General features: G+C 36.4%; 1 protein-coding gene across 4 annotated transcripts in view; it reads right to left on the bottom strand.

Moving 5' to 3' along the window:
• The window catches only part of GRM1 (glutamate metabotropic receptor 1), a 410234-nt gene that overhangs the window by 37671 nt on the left and 353951 nt on the right, over nt 1-18612 (bottom strand). For all 4 annotated transcript variants that reach the window (XM_078054607.1, XM_078054608.1, XM_078054610.1 and 1 more), the window contains exons 7-8: nt 15117-15243; nt 4575-5505 (exon numbers count right to left, since the gene is read on the bottom strand). In XM_078054607.1, the coding sequence (XP_077910733.1) occupies nt 4575-5505; nt 15117-15243 (1058 nt within the window). The remainder of the gene's footprint in view (nt 1-4574; nt 5506-15116; nt 15244-18612) is intronic.

Below are 18612 nucleotides of genomic sequence, written 5' to 3' on the forward strand. Positions count from 1 at the left end.
CAGTAAGTCCTGAGAGTGGGGCCCTCATCTGGGTTTGGTGCTCTTACAAAAAGCGAGACCAGATAGTTCTCTCTCCCTCCTCTTCCCCTTTCCCTCTCTCTCTCCCCATGCTTGCACAGAGAAGAAGTTATGTGAGCACACAGCTAGAAGGCAGCCATCTGCAACCCAAGAGGAGAGATCTCACCAGAAATCAACCATGCTGGCATTCTGATCTTGGAATTCTGGCCTCCAGAACTGTGAGAAAATAAATGTCTGTTGTTTAAGCACCCAGTCTGGGGGATTTTACTATGGCAACCCAAGCTAAGACAGTCTCCTCCTTGGTTTCCAAGATACTGCAGTCCTCCTGTTTCCCCCATTCTTTTTGATTCCCTTGTGTTTATTGCCTTCAGGTTTTCCTTATTTATCTTCTCTCTCAAGTGCAAGTGTTCCTAATGTTCTTCCTCCTACTTTCTTCTTTTCTTATGTCATAACCACTCTTTTGGCCACTTTAAACATTCTGACAATTAAGCCTCAAATCTAGAGCTCTGGCTCAGACCTTTCTTTTGAGCTCCTGACTTAAATTTCTAAATAACTTATGGCTGCCTCTATTTGGCATGCCTTTACTGCATCTTCAGTTGATAAGTCTGAAACCTAGCTCATCAACATCACCCCAGTTCTACATCTGTATTCTACCTTCATGCTCGCTGTATTTTTCCAGTCACACAGGCTCAAATCATGAGAGCTGTATTCTAGTTTTTATTTCTTCCTTCCTCTCTGCAAACCAATAATCCAGCTCTAATGAATCAAGCTCAAAAAACTTTTTCATATTCATACCTGGGGTTTGACTTTCTATTTTAAAACTCTTATTTTTAAACTGTCATTTCGGTTATTGTAGCACTCTATTAACTAGTCTTTCGGTAGTCAATCTCTTCCCATAAAGCTTACACATGACCATAAAACATCACAAAAATCTTTAATGCACCTTGCAGTTTATATAAAAAATACCTAAGCTGCTTCTTAGAACATTGATTATTATCAATTATTATCAATAATCTGTCCTCTTTCTGTAGGACAAATTTGCCCACCACTACACCTCTCCATGTACTTCATTCATACCAGATTCCAAAGTGTGGCCAGAAAATGCATTCACATTTCTAAATTTTCATTTACATGATATGCAAAATGGTCTCATCATAGCAGTTTCTCCTGTTGAAAAACATCCTTTCAGGCCAAGTTCAAATGCCACTTTTATTAAGAAATTTTGTCCTATCCTCCAGCAGATACTGCTCCATTAGCTGGACCTAATCTCTTCCTTCCCTGACACTCAAAATGTTATATTGTGTTTTTATGGCACCTAACCCAGTCTACTTATATGTTGTGTGTCTCCCTTACTATATCACGAGATTGGTACAGTCAGTGCCTGCTTCTTATATCTTTTTTTTATCCTGAGTATTACCTAGCACCACATTAAGGACCTATGTGCTTTTAAGCTTACTGCTGAAATAATGACTGATTGAATAAATGAATGAACAAACAGTTGATCATCCGTAAATGTTACTATCAAGTAGTAAAATTCTATGACAAATACTTAGATAAAATCTTCTGATATTTACTCTAAAAACAAGGGAATAGTTACAATACTTTCATTTTTTTACAATACTTTTAAAGCCATTTATTGTATGATTACAGGAAAAATAATTTCAAAATGACAGATTTTCTCATTTATAAGCTTATTAGAATAGTGACTGAGTTCTTTCTATGAAAGAAAACATGTTATTTCTATTTGATTGTGATGTCTGTCGGTTCCCTATCATATTTCCTTTCATAATCAAAGGAAGAAAGACAAATTAAAAGGCATACCCAGGGCATAATCATGAATGCTGCAGGCTTAGTGACCTCTACTTATGGACAAAAAATGTTTCTCTAGCAGACCAAGAGGAAAATTTCCTCAGAGCATCATTCCATTTAGTATGTCACTTAGCTTTTGCACTCAGTAGAAACATACATCCAAATGCTTAAGAAACAATTGCAAGAACATAATAATATTCTATTTATTTAGGAACCTATGCTCTTTTTTTTTAAGATTTTATTTATTTGAAAGAGAGAGAGAGTGCAAGCGGTGGGGGGGGGGGCAAAGGAGGATGGAGAGGAAGGGGGAAAGAATCTCAGGCAGACTCCAGGTTGAGCATAGAGCACAGGGGCAGGGCTCGATCTCAGGACCCTGGGATCAGGATCTGAGCCAAAACCAAGAGTTGATGGCTTAACCTACTGAGCCACCCAGGTGCCCCTAGGAACCCAGTTTTAAAATTACTTCCTTGCATCAATCTAATGCCTTTTTGTGATTGTAATTGTTTTTAGTTTTGCATGCAAAAGGCCATAGGGGTGAACTGTCACATTTCAGCTCCATGTGCCATTAGATTGGTACTCATTGAGGTTATTTACCCAGAAAATAACTAGAAGTGTTAGTTTGACATTTTGTCATTAATATGTCTATTTTTTAAAAGGAGCACATCATTTACATAATATTAATTTTTCAGTTGCATAGTGTTAACTCATTTTGCTTAAAAGGAAGTGATAAGTAATTTGGATCTAAATAATTTACTTAATTATGAATGCCTAGGAATTTCTGTATTTCTTCCATTCCCAAGAAAGAGAATTTTACCACTGTCTTTATATTAGGTTAAGCTTAAATATTTTCCTATCAGAATACATTAAGTTACTTCAGCTAAAGAAATTAGAGATGTCAAAGGCAATTATGCTATTCAATCGATCTTCTAGGGTAGGATTATGTTTAATTGGGCATCTAACTGTAAGTAACCCAAACACCCAATTTATTGGTTAAACTCCTCCTAAATTACATTTCAGAAAAAGTAAAGCAAGTGCCCAGACCTTTGGATTAAATTTAAAAACTGCAGAAAACTTTGCAAAAACAGACCCACGACGTCATCCCTCCTAAGTATCTCAGAAACAGCCTCTTACAAGGATGTAGTCAGACTTGCAACTCCTCACAATAATATTCAAGCAGATAGATCAGTTGGAAGCTCTTCATTACGGCAGCTGTTGTGTGTTTACAGCTACATATGCAGACTGCCGAACACCCTCAGTGCACCATAAACGTAGGAATTACACATCCAGAATGGTAATAAACTCATTGGGTGACGTGCTCTCCAGAGTTTTCAGCCCCTTTGCTCCAGTTGGCAAAACTCTGCTAGATTTTAGTTGCTGTAGAAAAATATTAGATTGTTGTGATTTTTGTAAGTTTGGAGACAAACCAGAAACACATAAAACAGCAATAAAAAAGGTAAAAACATAGGCACTGAGATTATTATTATTTTAAAATTACAGTCTCATAGAGAGTTATAAGAGAAGCCACAGAAGAATAAATGAGAAAAATAAGTAAATAAGTGGCTGTGTTCCATAGAAGGTCAGCCTCAAATACTCTCTGTGGGTCAGCTCTGCTGTGTGGTACATCTTGTAGAAGCTACAGATCATACTAAGAAAGCTGCAGGCTATTAATTAGAAGTACATTTCCTACCATAATAATCTGAGAGTGTTGACAAATTATAGCTAATAGATGAGCAATTTATTGGTTAAACAGTACTTCCTAGAAAACCAATCCAATTTAGAACAAGCTGATTTCTCTCTTAAAAGCAGGATCTCAAATAAAATTGATTTCTAAATTCATAATAGTGAAAGGGATATTCTCAGGCTTATAAGGAAAGAAGTTCCATGTACAAGAAGATGATCAGAATGTACAACAATGCCTGGCTGCAAGAGGGTTGTTAAGCATTGTTAAAGTCACACCAGCTTATCCCAGCAGCAAGCACTGTGTACTATTCATCAGTCACTGCTCTTGGACAGATGCTTATGGAGTTCTAGGTACAAGTGTATATAGAATCATTGCGAGAGCTTCCATATTTCCTTTTGATGCTTTATGGCTCAGAAGCAAACCATTCTGGTTGTGACCTTGCGGTAGAAGTAGCACAGCTCATGTGTAGCATTATGGAACATCTTCATTACAATATCCATTAATGCTCAATAAATAAGAGGGGCATGGTAGGACAGTCACTTAAGGGAACTTATTCCAGGACAGACTTCCTGCTAGTTGCACTCAAATTATGAAATAGTCAAATTTCCCCAGGTGCTGAATTTCCTTCCTTCCAACCCATGATTAGTAATGGTGAGACTCCAGAGTGATAAAAATAACTCAGAAACTTTATTCAATCATAGTCTAAACTAGAAATTAGAACTAGAGTTTGCATCTCAAACCCAGACCTCAGAGAAGTGTTGATGTTCCATAAAGGTGAGGACCCATGTAAAAGGAAAAAATTATTAGCAGAAAAGAAGCTGAAGATTCTAGGTAAGAATAAGGATATGCTCAACTGGTTGTTGCTTCATGCTCCTTGCTTTTTCAAGGAATGAAAACAAAGAAGACTTTTAGTATTCCTACTGCAAGAGAATGTGAAATTTGGAAAAAAGGAGAAAAGATTAAGAAAGGAAATGAAAACTGTTGTGGAAATGGAAGAATATGATTTAGTCAAATAGAAGCAAAGAGAAAAGAGAGAGGGGGAGGTAAAGCTGGTCAGATAACTCACTTGGCATTCCCTGCCCCTGGCTTCTTTCTTCGGAAAATGTTGAGGAAAGTGTTGGAGCGGCAGGGCAGCTTGCCATCGCCAACATGCATGCGGACTACGTCAGAGGTGGTGAAGGCACTGCGGACATTCCTCTCAGGCTTGGCGATAATGATGTACATCTTGGGAGTGAACATGCACCCCAGGGCCACCGTTACACTGAGGCTCACTGCAAAGCAGGTGGTGATGATCTTGTAGTTGCTCCCAAAGTAAATGGGCACAAAAGCTAGCCAGATGATGCAGGTGGTGTACATGGTGAAGGCAATATATTTGGCCTCATTGAAGTTGGCGGGCACATTGCGGGTCTTGAAGGCATAATAGGTACAGCTCATGATGAGGAGTCCATTGTAGCCCAGAGGGGCCACCACACCCAGGTTGCTGGTATTGCAGATAAGGTAGACTTCCTTGATACTTGGGTAGGACAGGATGGGCATAGGGGGCTCCATGATGATCAAGGTTACCACCAGGGTTAGCTGCACGCTAATCAGAATTGAGGCAATGATCACCTGGGCCCAGGCGCTCATGAACCTGGGCTTCCGGGTGCAGATCTTCTTCTTGCTGCCAGCTAGGATACGTGCAATTCGGTTGGTTTTGGTCACTAAAGCAGAGTAGCACATGGCAGAGGAGAGGCCAACCAGAAGGCGCTGGAGGTAGCAGGATGTGGTGGTAGGTTTGGCAATGAGAGTAAAAGGGCACACATAACCAAGGAAGATTCCAGCTAGGATAATGTAGCAGAGCTCCCGACTGGAGGATTTGACTACTGGTGTGTCTCGGTATAGCACAAAGATGAGGGTAACAAACAAGGTGACAAGTATGCCCAGGCAGGAAAAGGCGATGGCTATGATGGATTCTATGTTGCTCCACTCAAGATAGCGCACAGGAATAGGTTCACAGCCTGTAATGAGAAAAATAGTTTTAATTTTTTTAAAATTTTTTCTTTTCAAGTAGGCTTCATACCCAGCATGGAGCCAAGTGTGGGGTTTGAACTCACGACCCTCAGATCAAGACCTGAGCTGAGATCAAGATTCAGATGCTTAACCTACTGAGCCACCCCAGTGTCCCAAGAAAAATAGTTTTAAAATCCAAGATTTCTGCTGATCAATAATAACACTGCTTACAGTTACCAGAGACATAGCTATGTTCACATCTTCCACATTTTGTGTATTTTATTTCTTTTTTTCTCAAAGATTTTATTTATTTATTTGAGACAGAGAGTGAGAGAGCACGAGAGGGGGGAGGGTCAGAGGGAGAAGCAGACTCCCCGCTGAGCAGGGAGCCTGATGCAGAACTTGATCCTGGGACTCCGGGATCATGACCTGAGCTGAAGGCAGTTGCCCAACCAACTGAGCCACCCAGGCACCCAACATTTTGTGTTATTTTAATTATTTTTTAAAATGCCTCATTATTACACTAATATATATACACCATTGTCTTATGAAGACAATTGTATTCCCAAACCTGATCTCACCACAAGACTAATGTGACATACTTGAGCCTATAAAAATAATCTTTTCTCCCAACACCAGCTTTACAAATGGATGCCACTCTGTGGGTGGAACTTCGTTCTACACTTTCAGAAAAAGAAAAAGAAGGAAGCTAAACTGTGTTTCCCAGGAAGGTTAAATAGTGATAATGTAATAGAATACGTTAGTATGAAAAACACTAACAAAATTTTTATTTTCACGTAGCTATTGTCCAGAGGTAAGTCCAGCTCATAGACAAGTACTATTTTGTTTGCCAGCAGAGTGTTTTAAACATAAATTTTATTTGAATTCTTTAGAAGAATCTACATTTTCCCATTTATTACATATTACTCACTTTGTCTCACCCCTTGAGTTATGTATGATCCATCTGTGGCATCTGAGGGCCTTGAGTTGTCAGCTTCTACTAGACATACCAAGGAAGGATGAAATCTCCTGTCATCCATCTCTTGAAAGGAGAGATGTTCCTAAATACCTGGCTTATCTTTTCCCTCAGATGGAGAATAAAGTCTGTTTTGTATTTCACAGAGAGAGAAATTTGTCAGGTTCTGGAGATAACCCCTTCATAGAACTTTGTGTTTGGTCTGGGCCAGTATTTCCCAAATTGTGAGAATAAAAATATGTCCATGACTTTAAGAAAAGACTCATTGTTCTACGGCCATGGGAACAGGAACCATCAGAACCTGTTTTACTCCTGTTTAGTCAAAAACAGCTCCCCTCAATGAACATGATATCTGCAAGCCAATCAGTCAATGTTAACCCTTGCTTCTGATAATCACCCAAGTAGGAACAGACTCAAGGCAATAAACGAGCTCCAGCCATTCACAAGCACACAGTCTTGACTGATCACAGTGGTCCCTCTCTCTTGTGTGTCAGGGGTTTATCTATGTCAAAGTCTCAACCTCTTCCTGGGAGAACTTGCGCTTCCTCTAAAAAGTCACATTTTAATCCTAAATCTTCTCATTTCCTTGCAAACTTTAGGAAAATGATTAGATAGATAACTTAGAATAAGAAGAACTATTATGGGGGGCTTTTGATAGAACATATTCAATGAATTAAAATATTTAAGAGGGGCTGTAAACAAATAAGGAGATAAAATACTGAATAGTCAATACTAAACTTTTTTAGTTGGCATCCTGAGCTTGCTAAATAAAATTCAAATTCCAATGTAGTCTTTGTCAAGGCCTTTATAATCTGAAAGCTAGCCCTCTTTTCATTCCTTTTTCTATGCAACTTTACCTGGTTTTGTAAATGAGCTAGTCTGTCCTTAGAGTTTTCATTAGAAAAGAATATTACATTTTATATTTCTAGAACACAAGTCAGATCTATGGAAGTTGAATTAAAACCCTGGTCTAGAGCCAAATTAAAAGCTATAATTAATGATTTTCCTGAACTTCAGGGATACAGGCAAAATATTTTCTGTAGAATCCAGGATTTTTATTAGATGCTTATTGTCGTACCCTATAGATATGTACCAATTAACTCAATTAATTGTTAGCCTCATGGAGTAAAATGTTTAAAAGCAGCAGATTAGAAAACAGAAGATTTAAATAACCTAGTGTTATAAAGTTTAAAAAATAGAAAATGCATTACATAAGGCAATTTTGAAAGCTTTTCTTTCAACAAAGATGCAAAATTATAAACTAAATAAAAAGATAGACTTTATGACATCTTCAAACAATTCTGAGGTAGACTCAACACCTGACAAGAAAAACTATACCTTTTCTTTTTGTAAATGGGCTCAGACCTGAATTAGGGGACAAACAGAAGAAAATGTTAAAATGTAAAATTACTAACTTAGAAAATATCCAAAAAAAAGAAAATATCCAATATGTGATTAGACATTTCTAGATAGACTTAAAGAGTAAATAAGCCAGAAATCAATATAGTTGTGGATCTTTAGGTAAAACAACCAAAAAAGCCTCTATTCTCTATGATCTGGGAACCTGTAGATAAGGGAACCTATAGATACTTCAAACAGAAGTGTCATTTAAAGAACCAATGTCCCACATTTGCTAAAATTCAGGACTACTACTTGAAGTCTGTCCAGTGACTTAACTCCATGGCAAACACTGGTACCCAATAACTCCTTGTCCTTCCTCTGAACTCCCAAGGGAAGCAATACCTCTTTTTTATTGATATAGGTGTTTTTATGTCCACCAGTAATCTCACTATTAAGAGAACATCAGATAAATTGGTTTAATAAAACCATAGAAATGGTGAAAATCTTTAACAATCTTATGCCCCAACCCACAACTGGTACTTTGAGATTATTATTAGAAGGATACACTATTCTCTGTGACACAAAACCCACAATTTTAATAGGTAGGATTAACTTCTAGACAAAGTGTACTATGGTTCCCTACAGATGATCAAATTATAGCTGCTAGTCATGAAAATACCTACACTATGTATAATTTAAAAAAATTATCTAAGGAATATGTTAGCCCCAGAATCCCTATGGATAAAAGACTTCACAGAAATAGGAAGATGGATTGGAACAGAGCACATAAACATATTGATTATCATATGTACCTAGATTATCATAAATCTTTCTTTTTTGTGTAAATATAAAAATGATACACCATAATCTAGATGTATTAACTCAACAGCATAGCACATATCAAAGAACCATTGCTCATTGTGGTAGGCTCACTGTAAAAAAAAAAAGGTACCGTAAAAGTTATAGATACTATAAAAATACTTAGAAATACAATAGAAATATTTTAGAGATTATCATGCTAAGCAGACTGCTCTGACTAAAAATCCTAACAAAAGCATTTCATATAAAACAAATAATTTATGATAGTAACAAATCCATGAAGAAGTTCAAGTATTCAATTATAGATACACAAAATGTGGCCAGAAAAGAAGTTCTTAAAAGAAATTCAGAAATTTCATGACTGTGTTGTAAGATTCATGAAGATAATGTCTGACAAAACCAAAATGGCTATCTGAGAGTACCAGATAAAATATCTACCAGGCATTGGCTAAAATCCTGATGGAACAAATGAAAGAATTCATTTCAGTAGGGACAAATTGGCCACAAAATTAAACACTATTGGGGAAACATTTTTCCAGGATAGCAGATGTGGCCAGTTCATGCTTCATTTGTAACTAAATCAATTAAGACAAATTGTAAAGGTGGAGGCATTAACTGAAACAATTGCAAAAGAACCTCTGAGTTACTCCAAAGGGACTGTATACAGTTTTCTCCCTCGATGGTTTGTGAATATGTACTAGTTTAAACAGTGTGTTTATTTTGCAGATGGGTTGAAGCATTCTGTTGAAAAGCTACAATACTTACAAAGGCTAAAATATGATTAGATTTTGTGGTCTTAGCACATTCCAAGTTGTCAATCTAGTGATATGGGAACATTTTCAGTGGAATACTTATTCATGAATTTAAATTATGCAAGGCTGTCTTCATTCCCAGCCCTCTGGACAAATGAAAAGGAACCTTAATATTGGTGAAGGTTACACCCCTAGTGATTTTAAACTGAGGTTCTGCAGAGAGCCTCCAGAAGCTGAAGGCACGTGGAAGTTGACTGTTTACTGAAGAACTTTATAGCAAGCTGATGACTATACAATGGTCTTCTGTGCAAGATCATCTGAAGAAGAGTCCGACATATATCATATTTCCTTTGTATACTCTTTCTTACTCATACTTCTCTTCTTTACTGATTTAAAACTGTATAAATTTGAGTTTGTCTTTAGTATTCTCCTTACTAGTAATAAGTATTTGCCTAAACCTCTGTTTTACTAGACAATCATTAACTCAGTAATTCAATTACATCAAGCTATTATTAGGTATATCTCACTAACTTCCAATAATGATATTTTTGTATATGCAAAGATTCCACAAGTTCAGATATTTGAAAGGACTCAGAAGATTCATAGAACATACTCATGTCATATTTTTTACTTAAAGGCAAAACGTATAATATAGTAAGAGAAAGACAGTGCAGGTAAGCACCAAGGGGCAAAGGGATATCCCAGTGCAAGCTCTCTAAGATCCTTACTCTCACAAGGGCACACTTCATCTTTGAACCGAGAGCTCAAGGCAGAAGTTCCCAGTGAAGTCTTTTAATGACCTTCAAGTCATATGGCCAAGTAAGCCTATCTAATATGCCAGCTGAAATCTATCAGTAAACAAACTGATTTTGGTTGTTACCAGTGGAGCTTCAAACTCAAAACTGCATTTAATAAATATCAGTCCCCTTAATGTAGCCAAGAGTCAAAGACAGGTAGGTACTCAGGCATCTCCACAGATAATCAGTCGTCCAAGCCTAGCTGTAAATTAAGCCTAGTCTACACAGCGTACTATACACAAATGAAGAAAAATATGCTTATGTTAGGAGATATGAGTATTCTGTGCTGTAACAGTACCATTTTGTCAACAACACCCCAAAACAATATGCTTACAACTCTACTGTGATTGCTTTATTTATTCTGAAGATCCTAGATTCTTTTCCCTATGGGCAAACCAGACTTTTCAATGACAGTCCAGGACCACCCAAAACAGTCACCCGAGGATAGGGACTGATAATTTATATTTTGAACCAGCTTTGTTTTCTCCTTCTTTTTCTTCTTTCCTTTCCTTCTTCTTTTTTTTTTTTAGACATCCTAAATTTCAGAAGCATTAGCTTTGATTCCTTGAGAGAATTTGCTGTAATATCCATATTGTCCATATATATAATATGTAATGTACTTTTTTGTCCTGTATTTGAGGTTTAAAGAGTTGTCCAACCCCCAGAAGTGTTTGGGTATCCCAAGCCTGGAAGGAGTGGGAGTTACCTTCAAATAGTGGTAAAGACTGTCCTGGCCCTACCTGACCCCCAGCAACCAAAAGCAAAAGACTTTATGTGAGTTGTGCATACTATATCTAAAGCCTCGAAAACTTAGGGACCTGGCAGTATCTGTGGTTACAGTTTTCCCAGAGAATTCATAGCTATCAGACAAGTCCATTTCCCAGAGAATCCAGACCTATCAGACTACAAATTCCTGAGCAAAATCTAAGAGAAGTAGTAATAACTCTGATCTGAGGTACAGGAAGTTACTCCTAATTTTTTAAACAAATATTGGTTCACTTATAAGATCCAAATGCATTGGAGGAAGTGACAATTTAATACTGTTTTTTTTCCCAATTAGGTTAAGACAAATTTAATATGAATCAAGAAATAAAGTCCACAGTTATTCTACCCAAAAGGTCTTTGGACATTTAATAGCAGTTACAATAATACTTCATAATCCATAAAGCATCATCAAAATGCTTTCTTTAATGTTATTACATTAATATCAATTATCTACAAGGAGAAATTCTGTTTCATGGTCAGTGTTCAACTTTAATGTCATCCCTGTCTATTTTTCATGTGAAGAGACTAAAAAAAGAGGGGTGCCTGGGTGGCTCAGTCGTTAAGCATCTGCCTTCGGCTTAGGTCATGATCCCAGGGTCCTGGGATTGAGCCGCATATCAGGCTCTTTGCTCAGCGGGAGGCCTGCTTCTCCTTCTCCTACTCCCCCTGCTTGTTTTGCTCTCTCGCTGTCCCTCTCTCTGTCAAATAAATAAATAAAATCTAAGAAAAAAGAAAAAGAAATAAGAATAAAAAGAAATAAGTAGCATCAGATTACATATAATTGGTTCATGAATTGTTAAACTACTGTCAAGTTTTATATTGTGGCAGAAGAGAACCCTGTTTATGCATCATAAGAAATAGAGTGAAATTTAAATGCTGAATTAAAATGTACATTTTCTCAAGAAGAAAATATAAGAAACTTATTAACAGCTTCAGAAAGTGCTTCCTCTAAGTAGTATACCATTTTTTTCTTTATAGCCAACAAACGATATATTCTAATGAAAACAATAACACAATTATAAACATGTTTTTATTCATTAATATTAGAGCCTTTGGAGCATGTATGGAAAGTAACTATCTCATAAAATAATTTTATGCGTATTAACAAGCTTTATCTTCAGTAAAAACACCATATCCTAAAGAAGAATGATTTCCCATTTTAACTAAAATTCAGTAAAAAAAAAAAAATTCCACCTGTGAAAACAAAACACCTACTTAAAGGCTATGCATTTACTCCTCTGAGTATTTCTACTGGTTTTTGGTATTCTCTGCCTGTGGGTTTTCTCTTTTCTCAACTACTGCTACCATGACAACAACCAACAACACATTGCCATGTAGTGCACACTTGCTCTGAGCCTGACATGGCACCAAATGAGTGGCAAATGAGACCTCATTGTCCATTCATGTGTAAGACTGAAAGGAATCCAGAAATGACAGGTGTCATTGAAACTAAGTATAAACTAAATCAGAGATGTGTACTCCAAAAGACCCAAAACATAAGATTTGCACAATAATCAAATATATGATCCAAAAGTAGCTACTTGCCTATTGCTATTAGAAAAGGGCAGTCTGAGTTGTTGCTTGGCTCAACTCATTTGAACGCTAACGTGACTTTTATGCATGTGAAGGATGATAGATTAAATACTTTAGAAAGATAATCACACTAAATAAGTATAGTGAAGGAGGATTTTTTTTTATGCTTTACTCACTCAAAGAGCCTTAAATCAATGGTGATCATCATTTGGCAGTGGGAAAAAAATATACCCACAATGGGAGATCTCTAGAGAATAAAATATATGACTTCGAGTTCCGTTATTATAACATATTGGATCTTTTGAAAATGTTTTTTGTATTTTAATGTCTTAAAATAGGATAGAAGTTCTTTACCAGGCATGAGATGAGCCCCAATCAAAGTAAAAATGGAGCAGTAGGAAAAGTTTGGGGAAGCCAAAAAAAATGTAGACAAGAGAAAAATTCTTACACCTCAAAGCCAGGACTTCTGATTTCTAAAATCAACCTGAGAAAGGGTAGCTTTGTCTTTGAGCCCTTCACAGTCAGCTGTAGTCTCAGTCAAATAGCAGAGAGGACTGACTAGTAAGTCAACCCCCCTATTTGATTTAAAAAGGCCCAGCAGGAAGCACACACTATGAAGGAGGATAAAGATGTGAACAGAGGCATAGCATGAGTGGGAGAGAAGACTTGTTGTCCAAAAGTGGCTGAAAAAGCTTTTCCAAGCCAGTCTATTGCATGCAACCAGGAGATAAGTTAGACCCAGGGATAAAAACCCTGGATTCTCATAGTGGCTTCTCTATTAACCAAATGCACTGACCTGGATGAACTTAGGTAAGTCCCTTCTTCTTTCTATTTCTCTCAATAGAACATTTATTAGACAGCTATTATATTCTAGGCACTAGACTATAAGCCAGAGATTAATGTTTCTCACAGGATGGGACAGGAACCAGGTGCCTCAGAATTTGCTGGGTCCCATCTAAGAACTGGTGAACAGGAATCTCTGCAAGTGGGTAATACCTGGGTAATTTTTAGGCATATTAAAGTTGAAAACCAGTTTTCTGCGACAGAATAAAAATATGAGTGAGATACAGTTTTTATCTTCAAATGTATTCTAATCTAACTTCCTTTTCTTTAAAAAAGGTCTTTGTACTAAATAATTTCTAAAAGCTTTCTGACACTCATTTTAGATTAACTTTTTCTAACAAGATTACCATTTTATAAGGTACTTTCACTGAATAAGTAAAATTTTCATTATGTGACCTGGTTCTACTTACCCAGCCATTTTTGATGTGTTCTGAATAAGTCATACAATTTCTTAGCTGCTATTCTTATTTGGAAACAGGTGAAAAAGTAAAAAACAATCAGAAATGTTACCCTTCATAATTATTTTCAACAACACCCAGGGATCAGCAGTCAGTGAACTGGGCTCTGCTTCTAACTATTTGCATGACCTTGGGCACACAAGTACACCTCTTTGGGCCTCAGCTTCCTCTTTCTAAAAGGAGGGATGAGATTACTCACATGACAAAGTCTTTATGTACTCAGATGACAGTTTCTATGGCTCTATTACTCTTAAAATTTGTGAAAAGTATTTGTGAAACATCTCTCATGTGTGAGCTCATATCAGGATCCATGGAAAACAAAATTCATATATTTGAACATTGCTCTTATGAAATCTACAAACTCATATAATCCATCCATATGATATCCATTGATTTTACTAGTAAACCATCTCTTGCATTCATATATTCATCCATTCCTGCTGCAGCTGCCTTCATCCATGCCCTCTGAAATTACTCACTTGAACCAATGCAGTAGTTCCTAGCTTCTGTTTTTCATCCAGTCTCACTACACTCCTCAGACTGCTAGGAGGAGCATCTTTCTGAGACACAAATATCATGGTGTTATTTGCTAATTTAAATTCTTCAATGGTTCTCCTGTGCTTAAAGCCACAGTCCAAACCCTCAGGAAAAGGTCATGCAGAAGCTTGTTACCAACCCTACTAGTCTCATTTCTGGCCTTTGCTAGGTCCTTGTGCCTATCAACCAACCCCATACACTTATTTTGTGGTTTTCCCCAAATGTGTTACAGGCTTTCATTTTCCCATCTTCTACTTTTTCTCTGGAATTTCATCTCTTTATCTGCCTAACAAACTTTATGCACTATAAATATCTCTTTTATATTAATAACAATTTTATATTATTTTTACATGTTTCTTCCCTGATAAGTTTTAAGCAAAATAAAGTAATAAAGCAAGATAAATTTAAAGAAAAAAAAATACTGCCTCACACATAGATGTTCGAGAAATGATTGCAAATATAAATGCAGGTAACTAGAAATACCTTCAAATAAAATTTTAAAAAAGAAAAACAGAAAACAACTGGTATACCAGAATACCCCTTTAATACACTTTATTTAGATTAAAAAAAATACATGTTCATAATAAAAAGAAATTTTTTTTAAATGAACTTGCCTTTCAATATGGATCATGGAAAACTTATAAGAGGTTTCTGTGTGCTCTTTGACATGAGCAATAAAAAGTGCTCACTGTAAATAAACATCAAAAAAGACATGAGCTGCTTGCTCACATTTTAAACAATGGGCATATTGAGAAGGCCCATAGTTAGGGACAAGGTCTGAAGTGAGGCACTTCCTACCTGTTAGATCTGCACTGGGCCACCACCCCAAGTCACAGGCTTTGCAGGTGAATTCATCTTGCACGTATTCATTCTCTTTGCAGGCTGTGCAAATCCAGCAACAACTCACTTCTCCTTTCCGTATGACCTGTAACACAGGGATAGTCCATATGACTTAAAGATGGTCTCCCCAGAAAGTCTTCTATTTCAATATGGACTTGTTTTCATACTACAATAAAAAAAGAATAATTCTTCAAAATATCCTATATGCCAAGGAAACTTATGTACATGCATTCGAATATACCTGATTATCTTTAGAGTTCAGATGTGAATTTCAATTCATTCCATGCTGGGTTTGGAGGTTTTTCAAAAATAATGTCTTTCATAAAGGGAACTGATGACATTATCTTTTTCAGAGTTAAAAAAAATGAAACAGTTGAATTTTATTATTTATCCTCAGAAAAATCAAAAGAAATTTTTCTTCTCTGAAAGAGCAATGTTTAACCACAAAAGTTCTTATGTCATATTTTCTTATTAATTCATAAAATCTGAGGAATTATGGAATTTTATAATTATGAATGTCTGAGCAACTTTATATACATAAAAACAGAATGATGGCTAAGAAAGTCAACTCTATTATTGGCCCTGTGACTTGCTCTAGTGAACTTAAAACATTACGTAAATTGTTGGAAGAAAAATTACTAGTCCAAAATTACTGAAGAATCATTCATTATTAGAGTAGTTTAAACTTTCTCCCATTTTCAATCTGTTTGTTAAGCATATTTCACTTGACATGATACCAAAAAAGTCAAAACATTTAAAGTGATTTTCTTGTAAGCAGCACGTATTAAATCTTGCATTCATCTCCAGTCTGAGAACTTTTGCCTTTTATTGAAGTGTTTCATACATTTACATTTAGTATAATCATTGGTGTGGTTGGAAATGAAAATTTGACCAGATGCTGTACATTGTGTACATAAGGTATAGTGTGCTGGATGTTTTTCCTTGAAGAAGTATTGGCTTTTGTTCCGGCAGGAAGCTAACTCCTTGTGAGCATTGTTTTTAATCTCTTAGGACAAGTCTAGAAGAGTCTCTACTCTAGGAATAATTAAGCCTCATTATTACGGTGTGACCACCTGGGATTTCTACTTAATTCCTTGTGTATTCAACAAGGTATCTCCACTCTGGCTTGTGGAAAATGAGACAATTCCTGGATCTGTGTAAGCTCAGGGATTCCAGCTCCCCAGTAATTTTTTTTTTCACCTGAACTTTTTGAATTCTGTCCTATTCATGTGCAGACTTGTGTTCAGTCAAATGCTTAAGAGAACCTGTATGCTAACTTCTAGGACATTTTTTTCTGAATAGTTCTATCCCTTACACTACACAACAAATTCTCACTGCCGTGGCCTTCCTAAACTTTGATTTCTGTCTTCTTAAATTATCAAGATCACCAAGCTCTGTGTTCTCTTTCACTGAACAACAAGGAAATTGCCTCCAGGCAGAAAGCCTGAGTGATTTTAGGGTTCACCTTGTTTGCTTGCCTTCACTTCCCTGGAATCAAGGTCATGCACTGTTTTCCAATGTCTGAACACAGTTATTTCATATATTAGGTCAAGTTTTGTAGTTGTTTACACCAAAAGGCAGTCTGGGCTCTGTTACTCTTTCATGGCTAGAAGCACAAGTTCTTCCCGAATACATTAAACATTATTAAATGTTTTCATATGCAAAATCAGAAATTAAATTTTAAACATTGCCATACCTTAAAATCATACAACCCCTAGACTTTGTGAAAATAAAACTATCTTCTCACAGAGCAGGTCAAAATTTATACCCCTATCTTTGAATTACAAATATCAAATGACAGTATATTTTCAGAAAATGTAAAAGGTTTTCTTTTTCTTCTTTTACTTTCAGATAACTTCAGAAAGTAAAATCAAATTAAGTCTTTTTTTAAAAAAACTCCCCGCAACCTTAAAATAAGCATGGGAAATTTACATTCCAGATAATAAATTTTTAAGTGATATGAGAAAAATTGAGTAAATGAATACTGCTTTCTTATTTTAATTGGCATAAAAGTACAGTAAAAGCCATCACAAAATACTGTATATCCCTTTAGTCAGCTTTGTCTCTTTCTCTTTACTATAAAAATAATGCTACTAATTCAACGAATTTAAAAGGTGGTAATGCTAAACAAATTGATTTATGCAGGATGAATAGTGAGGGTAGATCCTGTGAGTAACTGGCATTTGGAAAGTATTTAAAATTAGGTTTTCTATGACCGAATAAATGAATGAATAAATGATTAGCCTATCTCTTTAATAAATAATGAAAATGGAGCTGCTTAAATAGAGTTATATTTTATGACTCCTTCTTTATTCTGCCACCAAGTATGTGTACTTTTGGCATACACATCTATAATATCTGGTTTGTCTTTTTTTTTTTTTTTAGAGAGGGTGGGGAGGGTCAGAGGGATAGAGAGAGAGAATCTTAAGCAGGCTCCATGCCCAGCGCAGAGCCCAATGGGGGGCTCTTTCCCACAATCCTGAGATCATCATCTGAGCCAAAATCAAGAGTCAGATGCTTAACTGATTGAGCCACCCAGGAGCCCCTGACTTGTCTTTTCCATCTCTCAGTCACCCCTCTAGACTGAGGTTTTATTATTTCACACCTGAATTCTGGTCCTTGTCTCCTAATCATATAACATGCTCTAATTTCTTCTTGCACTAGAGTAACATGCATACAGCTGCCAGGATCACCCAAATAGGCCATGGGCTCCTCAAGAGAAGGGACCAAGCTGACTTTCATCATTTTCAGTTCATAGTCTTCAAGGGACAGATATGTACCAAAAACACACAGTAGGCAGCCAATGGATGGGTATTGAATAAATCTTTTTTAAAAAATACAATTAGGCCACTCAAAGAATTTTAGTGCCTCCCTACCCCAATACCTTTGCAATATAAGCTCTTCAGTCAGGCATTCACTTAGTCCCTGGTCCTTGTTTCTGCACCTTACTTCGTCTTATTAATTTCTTACATAAGTCTGCCAAATGAGGACAGAGCCTCTGGGCCAGCCAGCCCCTCACTGTGTCTTCATTAATGTCCACATAACTGTTTGTTTTGTTTGTTTTGGAGGGAGGTTTCAAGTACAGTAGAGACATCATTGAATTTGTGTTTCATCTGACTCGCTTTCTATAAGGAGTATTCTGGCTGCTATTGGAGAACAGAGTTTAAAGAGAGAGAGAAAAGAAAGAATGTGTGTGTGTGCATTTTATATGTGTGTGTTTTAATCCATGGTTCTCACATGGAACCATATAGTAAACAAATAAATATGTTTTAATGAAAAAATGACTATTACCTTCCATTTAGAATGTCATCTTTTCTCCATCAGTCCATCTGTGTCACTACTTTCAAGGGCAGATACATCACAAGCTCCAGACTGTATTTCTGGAGCAGTAAATCCTTTCAAACATTGCCTTATTTATAATTCTCTAGTAGCTAAAATATAGTTGGTCTTTTAT

Source organism: Halichoerus grypus, chromosome 9, assembly GCF_964656455.1.
Source record: "Halichoerus grypus chromosome 9, mHalGry1.hap1.1, whole genome shotgun sequence".
Classification (NCBI taxonomy): Eukaryota; Metazoa; Chordata; class Mammalia; order Carnivora; family Phocidae; genus Halichoerus; species Halichoerus grypus.